The sequence below is a fragment of the Telopea speciosissima genome, chromosome 9, assembly GCF_018873765.1.
Source record: "Telopea speciosissima isolate NSW1024214 ecotype Mountain lineage chromosome 9, Tspe_v1, whole genome shotgun sequence".
In the NCBI taxonomy this organism is placed as follows: Eukaryota; Viridiplantae; Streptophyta; class Magnoliopsida; order Proteales; family Proteaceae; genus Telopea; species Telopea speciosissima.
In genome coordinates this window covers 52,281,586-52,299,327 of record NC_057924.1, presented here as the reverse complement: position 1 = coordinate 52,299,327, position 17,742 = coordinate 52,281,586, and the positions used below count along the sequence as shown (strand labels likewise).

The following is a 17,742-nucleotide window of genomic DNA, read 5'->3' as shown; positions in this document are numbered from 1 at the left end:
CCCCTAAGGAGCCCACTAGACCTCAGTCTTGAACCCTGCTACTGTTCCTTTTATTGTATCGATCCTACTGCAATTGATCTCCCGCTGGTTTCCCTAGTTCAAGGTCAACTTTTGCATTATGTGATCACTTAAGTGATCATGTGACTTGGTTAAGTGGTCATGTGACTATTTAAGTGTTATGTAAATTGGGTTGGATTAAGACTCTATAAGTCTAGCCATATTTTGAGTCTATTTTCTTTGTTATTTCACTTTCCTAGTCAGTTTAGGTTACCTAATAGGTTAAGGATTGGGTTAGACCTTTCCTTTTTAGTGTAGGAGTCTATTTTTGAGTCTTTTATATAAGGTTGTAAGAGGGGCAAGTATTGAACACGAATTTTTTATTAATGAAAAGCTTTTTGCTGCTCTTCTTCTTCTCCATTGCGGTGGGAAGTCCGAGTGGTTCATTGGTGGGATTGGTATTTGATCCAATCGATACCTTGCGGTGTGAAGCCTGGGTGGTTTTTTGAAGCTTTCTTTCAATTCTTTGAAGATCTTCAAGTTCAAGATCAAGATTCAAGATTAATTCAAGATCCTCTAACCAACTGAGCTGCCCTTGCAACAACAATAAGTTTGAATCATCCCAGCAACACCCATTCTTCTCCTAATCCTCCAAACCACCCCAAAACCCTAATTTTCCCGCCCATCTCCCAAAATTCTTAACAAACCATTCAGCTAACAACACCTTCACATAATTGGATCAAGTATTCTCCTGCCCAATTGGAATACTTGAACCAAGCTGTTTGCCCATTAAACCATTCAAACCACAACATCCCACCTATTTTTGGAGATCATCCTATTACCCAAATTCTTCATAGACCAATCCAACCATCAGAAACACACCATACCTTAATCGAATTTCATTCCCTACACTAGGAATAATCGATCCAAACCCTAGCCCCAAATTCCCATCCTAAACCCTAGATCCCCCTTTTTCCTCTTTTCCAAAAAAAACCCGAAACCCATAAAGCTAACCTGCTGCCATTCTAGTTTACACACTTCTGCTCATCAAAACATCTCAGGACCTTCACTGATAGACTCCCCCACACCTGCCTAGCATAACCAAAACCACAAACCCTAACCCTAATTTTGACCTAAAACCCTATTTGACCTAATCGGATCATCAGTTCTTATCAGATCCTGGTTTACTGGCTCCTAGTTGGTCTTCTACCAATCTAGGACTACATTAATATGAGTAATTACTCATATATTAAGGGCTTTGTTGTATTGGACAAACCTATTGCTGCTGGTTAGGGATTTTAACATGCCCTAGTCAATCAGCTTTGTATTTTCTCCCATTTTATTCTCTTATCTTCCTCTTCTACTCTTGTTATACGCAATTATTGGTTAGCGTTTTCTGATTTTTTCGCAGTTTCATCCACCCAAACCATTTCATTAGCAAATAACATAAAATAGGGGACCAACCGCAATAACCAAACTTTGGATGACCAGACCACCTATTTTATGGCAGACAAATAAAAGCAAGTCTGTACTGAAAAACAGAAATCTAAATAACCAATGTTGCGTTGATCTCATTAGGAATGCATGTGTTGAAGAGCTTAGCTTCCCTGGGTAAGACCCATCCTATGGTGGATTCAACTCCTACATAAGGCTACACGTAAAGTCACACTTGTCTACTGATGTAGTTCAAAAGAACAAGAAGGCCAGCAGCAAACCACGCCATCAAACAGGACCAAGAATAGATTAATAGGCTTAATTTTAGTGTTCAATGGATTGTAGGGGCCATGGGCTTTATATTTTTGGGTTTACTATTGTAATGGGCCAATTCTACAAGTCCAAATATTAGGGATTTAAGTCCTATACGGGATTAACTAGTTAGTTTCTATTTTGTAAAATTCTAGAATAGCTTTCTATTTTGAATAAGACTTAAGATGTAAAGGATTCCCCCTACCATACATAGGGGTTCCCATTTTGCTTGTTTCCATCAAGTTATAAATAAAGAGTAGGGGATCAGACCAACTACAATTGATTTGAGACATAATTTAGCCTTGAGCTTGTGAGTTCTGTGAGAGACAGAACATGGTTTTGTGGGATTCGAAACTACTCTACTGTGGGATGCGGTAGGGAAACCTTGGTGGAATGCCAAGGCTGGAGTTGGTGGGATGCCTTCTCTGCAGTAGGTGAGATACCTCCATATCTTCCTATCTTTTTTTTCTTCTTCTTTTCCTTTTATTTTTTCTCTCTTTTCTTCTTCCCTCTATTCTGTTTGTTCTTCTTTGTTCTTCTGTCCACCAACTCCTGCACCCCTTTTCAAGTTACAAATCACCCCATCAATTCTCTTTTCAGAACAGCATTCCAACCACCCTAGAAGCATGCGGCAGTAATCGGTTTTGTTCTATTTATAAATCATTCTAGCCCTTTTCTTGCCACAGGTTCATTCTACTGCAAATATTCCCCATCAGCTCACTATAGTGGGGGCTGCAATAGCATTGCTTCCTTTTACCTTCTAATTTCTTGTTTCGTTCCATTTTCCAGGCTACTTACTAATTCTGTCCTTACTAAATCCCTTGTTACTATTCTTTAGTTTCTCACTTTCTAAAACTTGTTAGTTTCTATTGTCATTGGTTCCTGATCCGGTTTCTTTCTAAAATGTGACCTTATATTTTGATTGAGGAAGTTTCTATTTGTTGTTAGTTGTTATTCTGCCTTGCTGGTTTATTCCTAGTTTCTAAATCAAATCCTGCTAACTTTCTAAAGTTCTGGAATGGCTACTGTCAAATCTCAGTTACTACTTCTAATTTAGCCTACTTTCTAATTCTGGAACTGATCATGAAATCAGATCCTACCGTTGGATTGGGGAGATCTTCCGAGGCTGTAATCCCTACTACTGAAGTGTCCTTTGACCAGGAGTATACACCCATCAGATTGTTGGTTGATGAGATATTTCAGATCTCTAGTTCTCGTACAGTTATGCCCTCCGACTCTGGTTATTGCTGGAATTCCTATTTCACCCTTGTGTGACCAAGAATTCCACATTATCTACCTATGGGTAACCTTGGATTTCCTCTATGAAACAGCCGTCTTTATAAAATCTCTTGCCATACCGAGCTTTACGCATTTTTGACAAATAGTGCTTCTTGATTCGCTCTGCTCTAGCACTTGTAACTTCCCCAAGATGAGAAGAAGCATCGATTGCAACTACAGAGAGATGGTACTGGAAAGATAGTACTTGTGCAAGATAACCCTAAAACAATACAGATAGGAAGTTGATCAACCGATACTCTGGAAATAACTAAATATGTGAAGCTACATATCAAACACAGTCCATTTAAACAAAAAGGTTTCTTTTGACATATAAGATAAGTCAAATGAACATATCAGGCACATACTGGCAGTTTTATTGAAGAAACCTTAAAATAACTCTTTTCTTTATTTTTCTGTTTTTCATCTCTCCAAATATAATTTTCATATCTAAAAATTAAAGGAAAATAATTGTATGGTATTACTTTGAGCAGGTAAGTTTTGTGATTTGGGGGTTCAAATTGGGAGTTGGTGTCATCAGTTGGAACCTCTGATTATAGATCAGAAGGATGAGCTGAACTTTATCTTTGTTACTTGATTGATCAAATACATGTAGATTAGGCAGCCTTGAAGAAAAAGTTTATCAGGATGGGTCAATTCCAGCATTGGGGAAGAATGGTCCGGCCTTATTTAAGAAAACTGATCCAGCATTTACTTTCCCTTTGACTTTATTGTTTTAGAATGGCCACCGTGCATGCGCATGTGTATGTTTTTAACCATACGTGAGCTGCCTTGTACAGCTCTTTCTAAGAACTTAAAGCTCCCTCTCTCTCTGAATGTCCTTTTAATAAATTTATTTGCAAGATCAAAATCTTTGGATAAGTAAATGAAATTAATGAATGGCTGTGCTCAGCTACATTTTCTATGTTACAGCAGTGACATTTTTTCCAATACATTGGACGCTCATTTCGCCGCTATATCCGGTATCACAAGATAAGAAAGAGTTGCCCCGGAGTCTTGAATGGTAGTAGTTGGAGGCTATTATTTGGGCTTGACTTTCTTGGCAATGTTTGTGCTTTTGCTGTTTCTACAGGTTCCTATGAAGTCACAGTTGGCTTTCCTTGAGTTCTCCTACCCAGTCCTTTTCTTTTCCAAAACGACTATTTTTAGTTATTGATTAAAAACAGAACGAGTGAATACAAGATAGCTAGATAACAGCCTATGAAGACTAAAAACAGCAAATTACATAGAAAAACTTTAAATGGGAAAGACTAGATGATGAAATGTATAATATGGTAGTCCAAAATGTAAACATATTCTCACACATGAACGGAAGAGTAAGAAGAACCAGGAGCACCTGACCAGCACCAACATCAATTATTGTCTGGCCCCCAACTTTTCTTGCAGTTGAATTAACAATAGCAGCTAGAATTTCCACCTGTTTCAATGAACATCGCTAGCTATAAATACAAGATAACTGGAAAACCAATTGAAAGAACTTCATAATGGACTCAGAATTGTCTTGTGAAAAAAAGGTCTCCTGTTTCCCTAATTAGAAAGAGAAGGAAACAAAGGTATTTGTCCAGATTTCATAAACTGCAACAAGAAGTTAATGTATAGAGGTAGTGGGCAGAAGGATGAGAGAGGTAGCAAACAGTTCCTAGAATTAACATATATGGTCTCCTCCAGCAGAAATGGACCATTTCCTTAATCAATAGTGATTGGTCCTACTTAAAAGAGAGCATAGTAGAGGGAAGGGAAAAGGAAAAAGTGGATCCATGGACCGTCCTATTCAACATATTATGTAAGAGGGTGAATCAAAACTATCAAAAAAAAAAAAACCCAGCTTTTGCAGCTATTATTTAGGTAGGACCAATCAGTTACTGGATCCTCCCACTGTCAATTGACTCAATTCAACATCCATACTGGTAATATCTAGGTATGACTTATGAGTACCCCCACGTCATTAAAAGTCTTGAGACTTCATGAGGAACAATAATTGAATTTTGAAACAATATGGAGAGTGAACAGATCATGCACCTCATGTTTTTTCTTCAGATTCATGCCTTGGGTAAGAACACTACTAAGAGAAGCTACATGCAAATTGGGAAACATCTGCAAGACATTGAACAGGCAACAGAGCAATCAATACAGAAGAATAAGCTTTCCCTAACCATATCCAACATCCATCAATGAACAAAACCAATAAACCTACGGAAAAAAATAAGGCAATGTTTTGGATACTTTTTACCATAGTTGTCACGGTGTCTAGGGCCTCTAGGAAACCCTAGGTGTTGGAGGGAAAAAAAACCAAGGCGACACCAACAAGGCGCCTAAGCGACACCTTGACAACTATGCTTTTTACCCATTTTTCATTTTCGTTTTGTATACATTTTTTCTATTTCTCTTGTTTTGGAACAATTTCGTCTGGATCTCATTATCTGCTTAAAAATAAACTAAGAAAGAAAAAAAAAATTGTTTCTGTTTTTTCGTTTTCAAACAGAAACAAGTGGAAACTTATGCAACTGCCACCTAAATAAATACATAAAACTAAAATTATATTGATAGCATATAAGAATGTTTAATAAGCAAACTATATACAGCTGCCACTTTGTTTTTAAGCAGCAGTTATGATGAAAATGCTGAAGGAGATGTGTTTACAGTTGGTTAGGTAGCTTTTCTTTCTTGGAGTTGGGGCCACCAAACACCACATGCAACAACAATTGCCAGCCCCAATTATTACAGCCTAGATCTAAATCTTTGTTTCAATCAAGAAAACCCCACAAACAGGCAGTTTGTCAGCTTCTATACCATCGGCTCTTATTTTTCCTTCATATTTATTAATTTATATTTGTTGAGTTAGTGAGATTAAGGGGATTAAAGAATAGATTAGCAAGGAAGATCAAGAGCAGAGATGCCCAATGCTTTAAGCCTCTCAGAAGCGCGTTTAGCTTACCTGAAATTTCCCTAAACCAGTCTCATTTAATTCTATAGGGGTAGTCATATTTTTCTTTACTTTTCAGACTGATGTACCCATCTCACCTGAAACAGATACTGGGAGACTCCTACAGTCTGCCACCAAACTACAGAAGTTGTACCCATGTGCTCGCTGTGTTAGAGGCTGGTATGTTTATGTATCAATAACCAAATCAAAGTCGACATCTGTAGTAATATAGTGCAAGTTCAATGGAAGCAATACACTTAAAAAATGATTTATTATTGCAAGTAAAAGCCTAGAATATAGGTATCAGGAAATTTATAACCCAGCCATAGGCGACTAATTCTTCCATCAACAATTCCAAAAGGTCTTTCTACATTACAAAACTTCTGCAGTTAGAATAGGGATGCAAAGGTCAATTATTCCCATGTTACGGGAGGATATTTTTTCAAAGAGTGTCGTATGGATGGTTAAAGCTATCAGAATATGACACATGCTGAGGAGTCTGACTCAGCCGGCTTAAAAATATGGATTCAATAGTCTGTCAAAGAAAAGATTATAATGTTGACCATTTGGAAAATATTGTGAGTCATATCACTAATATATCTATAAAGAACGCACAAACAAATGAAAAAATTAGCCACCTATTAAATTTCTTAGAAGAAAATGAGTTATAGAGTATCCTAGATGTTCATTGAATCACTCATGACAAACAAACAAGGACAAAGGGAGGGGGATATAGTTTGTCTGCCAAGAATCCACGGAGTGCTGAATCTAACATGTGTTTGGAACAGAAATTTCATAAGATTTAGAACATTACATGTAACAATTTTTTCTTGGACAAATTATTCATAATGATATTTGACAATTCTTTACACAATGCACCAAATATTTGTCAGTCTCCTGGCTATGTTGCTAGTTAGACTTGTCACTGAAGAGTTCACAGACTTTGACCAGAAAGCTTTGATAGGGATGAATCTGTTTTTTCTATGTAGAGCAGTGACATGTACAGCTTGTATTATTGGGAATGACAGCCCATTAGAACTCTGCTCCTTTAGGCTTAGGCTTGTAAATTTTTCACCTTTTATTGTATAAAATAAAAAAGCGATTAAAGAAAATACCATCCTGTGTTCTCAAAAGAATATTAAACTACTCAAGACTCAAGTTGCAGGTTAAAAACACTTCTAACAGTTAAGGGTCAGGAATATCTGGCTTTCATTTTTTATATTAGTTTTTCTTCTTCTAATAAACAGTTTTTATTAAATAAGAAAGAATGAGAATATTTATAACAGAACAGAAAGTCAAAACTCCCCCACCCCACTACCTAAACAAAGAAAGAAGACAAAACAAAACAAAAAAAAAAAGACAGAAAATATGAACCAAGACTGTGATTACAGCTTCATAAAAGAATAATGACCCCAGAATAATTGCAGCTGAACCCCCACTCCTCGTCTAGCCAAGTTATCTGCCACGTCATCCAATGGCCTAGAGCACCATTGGAATCAGATACTTGCTGATGAACGCTCTGTATTTTTTTACCCTACCAATTGCATGGAACAAGAACACACGAGATCTCAACGAGGTCTCGCAAATATCTCGCTATTTCAAAAGCTCGAGACGAGATGAAGGGCAAAATGGAAAGTTACAATGTCAAAGATCTCGGCACGATGGTTTTGGTCATCTCGGTGGGAAATCTTGGTATATAGACACCTATTTATGCAAACCTTGGTATACAGACACTTTTTTATGCAAGAAACCATGACAGACACTTATTTATGCCTAATATCATTTAAGTAAATGAATTTGTATTTCATTTACTTAAGATACTATTCATAAATAAGCAAATACCCCCTATTTGAGTCCAATAAAAATAGTTAAAAATCAAATTCCAATAAAATATCAACCCCGCCCCCCCCAGGTTCAAGAACAAAAACTGGAATTTCTTAGGCGGTAGATGCAATTTTCAACTTTATAATGTTGGGGTTTTTCTCAAATCTAAAAATTCCATAAATCTTAATGTGGTAAAACATTGCTAAAAACCAAAAGTGCGAAAGCTTTCCAACAAATCCAAGATTGCTAAAATCTAATTTATATTGAAGGAGTTATGTACCGGTCAAACTTAATTTGGTGTGTGTGAATGCTGTCAAAATTGTTATGAATGAAAATATTTTTTTGGGCATTAAAACAAATGAATATTATACATTTTCCAACAAATCCAAGATTGCTAAAATCTGATTTATATTGAAGAAATTATGTACCGGTCAAACTTAATTTGGTGTGCACGAATGCTGTCAAAATCGTTATGAATGAAAATATTTTTTTGGGCATCAAAACAAATGAATATTTTACCGCACTTATGGTTTTTAGCAATGTTTTACCATATTAAGATTTATAGAATTTTTAGATTTGAGAAAAAACCCAGCATTATAAATAGGGTTGCAACAGGGTCGGGTTGGGCTGGGCTTTATGGAACCCTAGCCCAACCCTAAGTCCCCTTAGCTGGGCCTAGGCCCGACCCGACCCTGACTCAGGGCCAGAAAAATCCAACCCTGACCCGCCCTCAGGGTCGGGCCGGGCCGACCCTAATTGGCCCTGATCATGGGGAGGGGAAAAGAAATGCATGGGTTGGAATGGGCTGGGAAGAACATTATTAATTTTACTTAAAATAACAATATAATAAATTATATTATAACACTTATTGTCTTCATATATAATATATTATATAAAAAAATGTGGGTGAAATTTAAAGTTTATAGTGTATAAATTATATCAATATATATTTTACAGTATAACTGAAATCAGGGTCGAGCCGGGCCGGGCCAAGCTTAGCTCGAGGCCTCAACCCTAACCCGACCTGACCCTAACTCAGGGTCAGAAATTTCCAGCCCTGATCCCCCCTCAGGGCCAAATATCTCAGTCCAGACCCTGTTCGGGCTCAGGGCGGGCTAGGGCGGGTTTGGGCCGACAGGGCCAAACTTGCACCCCTAATTATAAAGTTGAAAATTGCACCTACCGTCGAAAATCCATTTTTTGTTCTTGAACTGGGGGGTTGATACAAATTCATTTACTTAAATGATATTAGGCACAAATAAGTGTTTGTCCTTGTTTCTGGCATAAGTGTCTATCCTGGTTTCCCACTAAGTGAAACTCCTATTTGGACTTTGATTTTTCAAAATCTAATAGTGTCATTGTGTTAAATGGCCCAATATAAGTTGTATACCAACTTTCATGACCAAACTAGGTCTAAAACCTACCGAAACCAGCCATCGAGTTCAAAAAAAAAAAATATTTTACCCCAACTCACCGAGATCTCACCAAGATCTCGGCCCAACTCGCTTTTTGGCATGGTCGAAACCTGTACTCGAGACGAGTTCTTGAACCTTGACCAATTGACAGCCCTTAGTTAATAATTTCATATGAGAATGCAACACCATCAATTGAGAACAGTATGTATCTCCAACTCCTTTTAGTTAGGTTGCTCTCAAAATTGACGGGAAAGGTTCAATTACACACCCAAGAAATTGTAATGATATAGCAACACAAATGACGGGCACAAACCTCACATACCATTTGCAACGCTGTCTGTTCTTGAGGAAGCACAAGAGATCGCAATACAAGAATAAATTCCTTAAGTGAAGAAGGCCAGTAATCCTAACATCAAAAGAAAAATTTTCCAACATTGTAAGAAACAACTACTAGGACACCATATTTATTCAGCAGAGAGAGAGAGAGATGATGATGAGGAGGAGGAAGAGGAAGAGAACAAGGCTCCAAATTATGATCAAAATTGTAGAAATTTAGCAAAATGTTTCAATTTTTCTTTAAGGCAATATTGGAATCCTACACACTTGATTTCTTCACCAGATTTAGGCCTCAATCTGAGATATGTTTCATAGAATTCAGTTCATTTCTCTCATTTCAGTCATTTCACTACTTTTAATAATTAAATAATTTTTTTTGACTAAATTTCAACAGACTTCAATGGCACATGGGGATTTTATCTAAAGGGCCCACACTTCAACAAACATTTAATAATTAAATAATTGTTTTTTACTAAATTTCTACAGACTTCAATGGCACATGGGGATTTTATCTAAAGGGCCCAAACTTCAACAAACATTTAATAATTTTCTTGGGGAAAAATGTAGATGTCACATAATGATGTGATATAAGCATATGCTATGTTGTATGAGTTCATCTATGACTTGATATGGTAAATTAAATGTTTAAATTCACTAAAAACTACAAATTTACACAAATAATATCATAAATCTATTATAAACATGCTTTTACAAATGAAAAATATGCCTCTTGTTGGAATTTGGGAAATTAAAAACTCTTCAAATATGTGGAATAGCCAATGCTCAGATATACCAGGCAATACAGATTATACCACAATTCAGGAGATAGGAATTAACTTGTTCTACAGATGGGTACTCCATGGATAGGATTTGGTTGTTGAAGCAGCAGCAGGCCTTTGACATGAGACTGAAGAGAAAGAAGTGGGCCCAAGCCAGCTTGTAAGCTTAAAACAGCCCAAAAGTTGATTTCTTATCTAAATCCCTTAGTAATAGTCTAAGAATTACAAGTTGATCAAGTTGTTATTAAAAGTCCTAAGTGAACTATGAGTTTAAGTTATTTCATTTCCTAGTGGTTGTTTATTTAATGTTTAAGAGTTAACTGAGGAGTATTCTTGAGGTTAAACCTTTACAATTCCCCAGTGTTCACTTATTATGTTTAAGCCCTCAGTTCTGCACAGTGCCCACCATAATTGACCAGAACAACATTCTGGGAAAATCGCATCCTTCTAATCACAATATTTTTTATACCGCAAAGTGTGCTTGGGTCTGCCAACACTAAGTTAAAATTTCAGCTTAATCTGATTTTTGAAGCTATCAAATTTCTCATTTTCTTCCATAATCCTGTTTTTTGAAATTTTCAGTTTCAATTAGAATTTCCTTCTCTGTTTTGGTTTTCTCATGTTCTTCACATATTCCTAGTCAGAGAATACTTTGTGAATCTTGTTGTCAGTTTGATAATTGTCTCTTAGACTGAGTATACCTTGTATTCTTGATTCTGTTTGCATTAGAATCGCGAAAAGTCATAATGGGAGCAGTGGTTTCCCCAGGCTCCCAGCTAATTTTAAAACTATTAATAATGCCCTGTCAAAAGCTCTAACCTCTTGACAATGGACTAACAGTGCACCACCAACACAGCATGTAAACAATCAAGGTGGAGACTAAGACTATTTGAGTATTCACTTAGATAGACAGTCTTTATGTCATTGCAACTTCTCAGTTACACTGTTCTACAACTCATTAGTGAAACACCCATAATGTTCCACCCAAAAAAAAAAAAAGCACCAGACTTCCCACCCTTAACTTCTTTTAGTTATTCCTTTAGTAAATTCACTGTATATCTTAATGATTCTCCTCTTGAACCTCCTAACATCATCTCAACAGCAGTAGCAGTGACTGAAATATGTTCATATAAATATATATTGGTTGGAGTTAGTTAAAATGAAAAAATATATATATCATTTAAAAACCAAAATAATTAAAAGAAATGAAGTTAGAGAATAACCTGGACCATTCCAGACGGGATTTTGAGAAGATTCTCAACAGGTTCTACCCGAAGGCATTCCATCCACTGCTCATCAACAGATTCCCATAACCTATCCTGTAAGAAATTGAAGATTACAGTAAGAACCACGAACACATATAAGGTGAGCAACTAAGATTTTACAGCCGAGTCCAATACAGGAGGAACAGTATAAACCTTGAAGAAATTGACGACATGAGCATCACATAAAAACCTGTGAGGTCTGAGGAAAGCGATTATGGCGTTAATCCATTCTAGAGTTTGAACTGCTGTCTCGCAAGAATACCTGCAATTGCGAGCCATTGAGAGTTCAGACTGAATCTCTCTCCTCGGACAGAAATTAGATTGAAGCAGCGAAGAGCCTCGCCGAGGGCCCAAGAGAAAGAGAGACACCAAAACTAATGGGCTGTGGCCTAAAGAGTCAGCCTAAGCAAACTGATGGGCCTAAATTGATTAACCAATACCCATCCACTCGGATGGGCCTATGTCCATTTAAAATATAGGGAAGCAGTTTTCTGTACGGGAATGTGGCCTACGCCAGCACTCCCATGTGTCTATCTCTCTCCTCTTAAAAACAAGGAGGCAGAGGTGTCTTTTCACATGGGAAGGAGAGAGATAGACTCATGGGAGTACTGGCTTAAGCCACACTCCGGGACAGAAAACTTTTTCCCTAAAATATAAAAGGGCTTTCAGCTTTTTGTATTCTGTCTCTAAAAATCAATTTAAAACAGGCTGGGTGCTAGCGGTATACCGTATAAGGGTGTCAATTGGGAAGGTTCCAGACATTTGAGACAGGACGGTACCGGTACCGATACTGGTACCAAAAGTGTCAATCCCAGTACCGTCCCATTTAGTTAATGGGACCAAATCTAGATCCCAGTCCCGATTACTAGCGGGACGGGACGGTACCGGTTCTTAAACGGTTCTAGGCACTGTAGAAAAAAGGAGAAGAAGTTTAATTTTTTCTAACAAGGCGGGTTTATTAGTGTTGTGGAATTTTTTCACTATCATGAAATCTAAGCTGTCTACTGCTTTTTGTAAAGTAATTTAAATTATAAAATCATAGTTTTACTTCTTCAAACTCCCTAAGATCACGTGTAATAAGCTTTTCATTTTTTTAAATCTAGAGAAGTCCTACAAAATGGAAGAATCCCGTTGTGTTTCCTCTTTGATTTTTTCAAAAAAAAACTCTACTTATCACACATGTCACATGGTAGTATGATACAAAGTATGAAGTGCAAAAAAGAAGAACCTAGTAGATGTAATTGGTCGAGGGAGGAGGGAGGAGGGAGTAGCACTGTAGCAGATTTGGTGAGGAGAGACTTCAAGCTATGGCTATTGACTTGTTGTTCCTCTTCGTATTCAAAAGGCAATTAATGAAACCCTAATGAGTTGTAATTCTTATACCTTTTTTTTTTTTTTTTTTTTTAAATATCTTATATATTCTTTCTTTTTAAGCGGTACTAGTAGTTTTGGTACCATCCAGTACCTAATTGGTATTTCGGTATTGGTACCATTGGGAATCCCGTCCCAGAACCGTCTCGTCCCATTTATCATTCGGTACCAAAATCAGATACCAGTACCGTCCCATTTACTAATGGGACGATCCAATACTGGGTTTTGGGACGGTTCCCGGTTCCAGTCCCAAATTGACACCCTTAATACCGTATGCTAGCATCCTATGTGTCTATCTCTCTTTTTCTCCTTTTGAGGGGTAAGAGAGAAATAGACACAGGATGCTAGCTTACGGTATACCGCTAGCATACCCATCTCTCTCCCTTTTTTTTATCATTATTCTATTTTGACTCATTAGTTTTCTAACATTTTGCGCAATAGTATGCATTCCATTATGACAATGTGCATTCTCATAATCAAAATTGCATTCTTACTGAGAAATAAGAACATCATTTCATCAAACAACTTATGAACGATATAATAGTCATAAGTTAATGCCCGGTAGCAAATGTTTTGAGGAGGAGAGAGATGGGCACATGGGAGTACTGACATAGGCTGATAGGCCACACGGCCCACACTCGCTTACAGAGAACCACTTCCCTTGACATATTTATAGAAGAAGAAAAAAAAAACATTGGAGAGAATAAAATGAATCAGGTTTCTCCCCCTATGGGTAACCAGTAACCATCCCACCCCCATCTCACACCATACATGAGATGTGATCCCCATACCCATGGACGGTGTGAGATGAAATGGTGGTGGTTAACTGCAGGGGAGGGGATCCGGGCTCTAATAAACCGACAAAAAATGAGTGGGAAAGAGAGAAAGTAGGTTAAAGGAAGGACCCAATGGAGCTTGAGGAGAAGAGAGAGAATAAGTCTTGGCCACGGCTTGTTTTATAAGTATAGTATTGATGCTATAAGTGGCGTATGGACTTGTCCCACTAATTTTACAGTCACCCTGTGCTTTGTCGTTAAATTAAACCCACAAGAATGTTTTAAAGAACACCTTGGTTTTTTTTTGGATTAAAACCGAAGTGACCTATGTTTCACCCCTTTACTTTCCTTTCCACACACACAAATTTAAAAGAGAACCCAAAACCTTCTAGGTTTCAGTGTTTCTCTTTGAATCATGAAACAGTGGGGGCGTGCATCTCCACATCATATCAGCATTAATAAGAAATCTAACTAAAGAAAAAGAGAACAATTTGTTTCCCAGTTTGGCACTCTGGCTATAGCCGAACCCGACCCATGACCCACCCAAGACAATTTGGTCAAAGTTCCAAACCCACATTTTCTCTTTCGATTAGTATCTCCCAACTGATCCTAATCTGGGTGTTTTGATAAACAATAGGTCCCTACGTCCATATCTCAGTTTTAGGAATCGGAATTGGTTCAGGCGTTCAGCCATATCGGCAGATTAAGGGTGTCAAAACCTAGTTCGAACTGGTAAGACCGATAAAAAAAACTCAGACCAAAGTGAACTGATATCGAATTGGTTTTGGATTGGGGTATGACGGGACTGGTTGAAAATCGAACCGCACAGAACTTATTGATATCAAAACCAAAAATCGAATCGAATGAAACCGATAAAAAATCGAGTATACAATTATGAATAGGTGAATTGATTTTCCATTGATTTCAATGTTAGTGAGAAATTTTGGGTAGTAAGGGGAATGATTACAATTCAATTAGTGTGAGGTTATGAATAGGACTATTGATTTGTAACAATGTTTCCATTGATCTCCTTGTTCACTATGCAAATTTAGTTGGATAGTCAAATGAATGATTTGATAGTATGGTTCATTTTGTGATTTCAATATTAATTAGAAAAATTTATGAAACATCCCCTGAAAATGGGTCAAAACTCGGATCACCCCCTGAAATTTGAAAATACTCAGATCACCCCCTCTATACTAATGGTGTTAGTCTGCTGTTAGTTATTGGCGTTAAAAGACTATTTTACCCTTGTACTAAATCATTATAATCAAATTTACAATACTACCCTTTCCTTCATCTTCAACCTAAAATACCCACTTTCACCCATTTCTTCCTCCTCTCCCCGTAATCCTCACTTTGCAACTCTGACCTCACCATTGCAATTTCGCCGGAGTTTTCTGCAACTCAGGGGATTCGTAATAAGCATTGAATTGGGTAACAAAAATCTGGTTGATGTTCTTCCCGTCGATTTGCTTTAGCAGCTTCAATCCTTGCAAAAAGTGGATCCTAGATCGAAATTCGAGAATGGAACCATTGTAGATGGTTTGAGGAATTGCAACAATTTTGTCAAAAATCAGAGAAATGTCGTCTCTAAGTTTGATCGACTAGAGCAAAAATCAGTTTTTCGGAGAGATACCGTCGATTATCAAACTTTAGAATCTCAAATAGATCAAGAAATTCCAAGAATGATAGAGAATCATACCTGGAATCGGGCAGATTTGCAGAAAATTCGATTGATCTCAGTGATCATTCTCTTCGATTGTTAAATAACAAAGAAAAAAAATAAAAAAATTGCAGAAACAAATTTGAGATTGAGAAAAAGAGAGATTTAAGGGGAAGGATTTCAGAAGAAAAAAATCAAGGAAAGAGAGTGAGAAAAATCAGAGAAGGTGAGAAATCTTAGTATTTTCAAATTGGTCGACGATCCATTAAGTATTTTCAAAACTTAAAACCCAACATGTAGTATTTTCAAATTGGTCGATTTAGGGCTAGAGAGAGTTGCCAACAAAGTGGTCGACGACCACCTCTGTGTTTTTCTTGCAATCGGAATAGTACTCGAAGAGTTTCTAAAAGTTTGCTTCAAGGGTTGGGTTCGGTTCCACTAATCGAGAACCGCAAACAGAAAGAGAGATTCCTTAAATCTTAAAGCCCTAGGAGTTTTTTTCCCCAGAATCATTCTCTGCTGTGAGATTTTGCACCATAACCAAGCTTGAAACTGTATTCACCATCAGGTTAGGGTTGCAGGAGTTGAATGTCCCTTTTCACATATTAATTGAGTTGATTGATGGTTGCGTTCAAAAGAGCTTGAAATTTCGACAATTGTCTCAAAATCTCAGATCCAACTGTGCCTTGTTGAAGGAGTTTTATGCGATTGGAGTTCTTCTCCTTCCGCTGACTTTGTTCTTGGCTGAAGGTTGAAGACAATCTTCATGGATTTTGTTTAAAGCCTACATTTCTGTTTTTTCCTTTTTTTTCTCTCTCTTCTCTCTGTGTTCTCTCTCCCAGAATGAAGAAGCAAATCTAAAGAATTGGGGAAGAAGGAGGAGAGGGAATATTCCCTCTCCAATTCTTTATCTTATTTAAGAAAAAAAAAAAAAGAATAAATAGTAATTATACTCTCAAGGGTAGTTTAGGGTTTTCAAAAAATTTAACTAGCTAATTTCATCAGTTAACTAACGGTAGGGTTGAATCTGAGTATTGGGCTCTATTCCAGGAGGTGATCTGAGTATTTTCAAATTTTAGGGGGTGATTCGAGTTTCGACCCATTTTCAAGGGGTGTTTCGTAAATTTCCCTATTAATTATCTTTTCATTGACTAGTTATTTATTGATTTCAATATTAGTTATCTTTTCCTTATAGCTAATGATAAATAATGATATGATTTGTAAGAATGATTTCCCTACAATTACAATTTATTCCTCTTTGTTTCAATTACAATATGAACACATCAAATCAATTTTCTATTCATGGTTGTTTAAGTGTTTGATTTAAGGAAGGTGAATTAAAGTGTTTTTATCGAATTTTTCCTCACTATAAGTTATGAATGCAAGATTTCATTGTGGTTCAAACTCGAAAAAAACCCGATTTAAAACGATATTAATCAATATTGAAAAATCGAAATAAAACGAAACCGTGCCGAACCGAAACTGAAACCGATAATAAATCGAAGTTTCTTAACGGTTTAGTTTTGGTCTCACTCATTTCAAGACCGAAACCATATTGAACTGATCATTTGACACCCCTAGCTGATATGATACATATATGGTATTTTTTATGAAAAATAGTGTTTTAATAAAAAAAAATTGGTTACAATATGGCATGATAGGACTGATACATATCGATATCGTCTGATATTGTGAATTAAACAATGTTTATGATTTCCGTTCTATCTACTTATCTAGTTAATATAATTTTGTTTATCATAAAAAAATAAAAATAAAAACCGGCCAACCTATACCGGTTTACTTTTGCAAAAGGCAAATACCAAACCGAACCATACAAGGCCATTCAATTTGCCTAAAGGACCATGCGCACCTTTAATTTTCTTCCTTTCACGAGCCCTCATATTGTTGTCTCCAACTGATCCAACCTGGGCCGGCCTTTTGTTCAAATTGAACCAAACCATTGGCATGTAAGAGATAAAGTAGGCTACAGTTGGCTGCATTGGTGTTAGATATCTTCCTGGAGCCAAACAGTAGAATGATAATTTGAGTTTGAATAGGACAGAGAATCCTCAAAGCCATCAGATATTCAGATTTGTAAATTCCCAACTCATCCCAATCAGGATTGGTCGTTTTATGGTCCGACTTGATCCTCTGCTGCCGCTGCCAATGCGGTCGGTGTGCAGTCTCACACAGGTAGGGGCAAAATGACTGCCCTTCTTCACCCGGGCTTGGTGTTTGGGCATGGGGTAGGGCGGTCATTTTACCCTTGCCTATGTGAAGCTTCACGCCAGCCGCATGGGCAAGCGTCAGCAAAGGATCCAAATTGTTTTAATAATCGTAATCAGACA

General features: G+C 37.1%; 1 protein-coding gene across 5 annotated transcripts in view; it reads right to left on the bottom strand.

Moving 5' to 3' along the window:
- Positions 1-11,930, bottom strand: part of LOC122640381 (protein RRNAD1) — a 67,706-nt gene extending 55,776 nt beyond the window's left edge. For 3 of the 5 annotated variants that reach the window (XM_043833549.1, XM_043833551.1, XM_043833553.1), the window contains exons 1-6: positions 11,735-11,930; positions 11,540-11,635; positions 9,515-9,607; positions 5,059-5,133; positions 4,376-4,456; positions 3,102-3,241 (exon numbers count right to left, since the gene is read on the bottom strand). In XM_043833549.1, the coding sequence (XP_043689484.1) occupies positions 3,102-3,241; positions 4,376-4,456; positions 5,059-5,133; positions 9,515-9,607; positions 11,540-11,635; positions 11,735-11,860 (611 nt within the window). In that variant the 5' untranslated portion in view covers positions 11,861-11,930. The remainder of the gene's footprint in view (positions 1-3,101; positions 3,242-4,375; positions 4,457-5,058; positions 5,134-9,514; positions 9,608-11,539; positions 11,636-11,734) is intronic. The other 2 variants (XM_043833550.1, XM_043833552.1) reach the window with 2 other exon arrangements.
- Between the last annotated feature and the right edge of the window lie 5,812 nt (positions 11,931-17,742).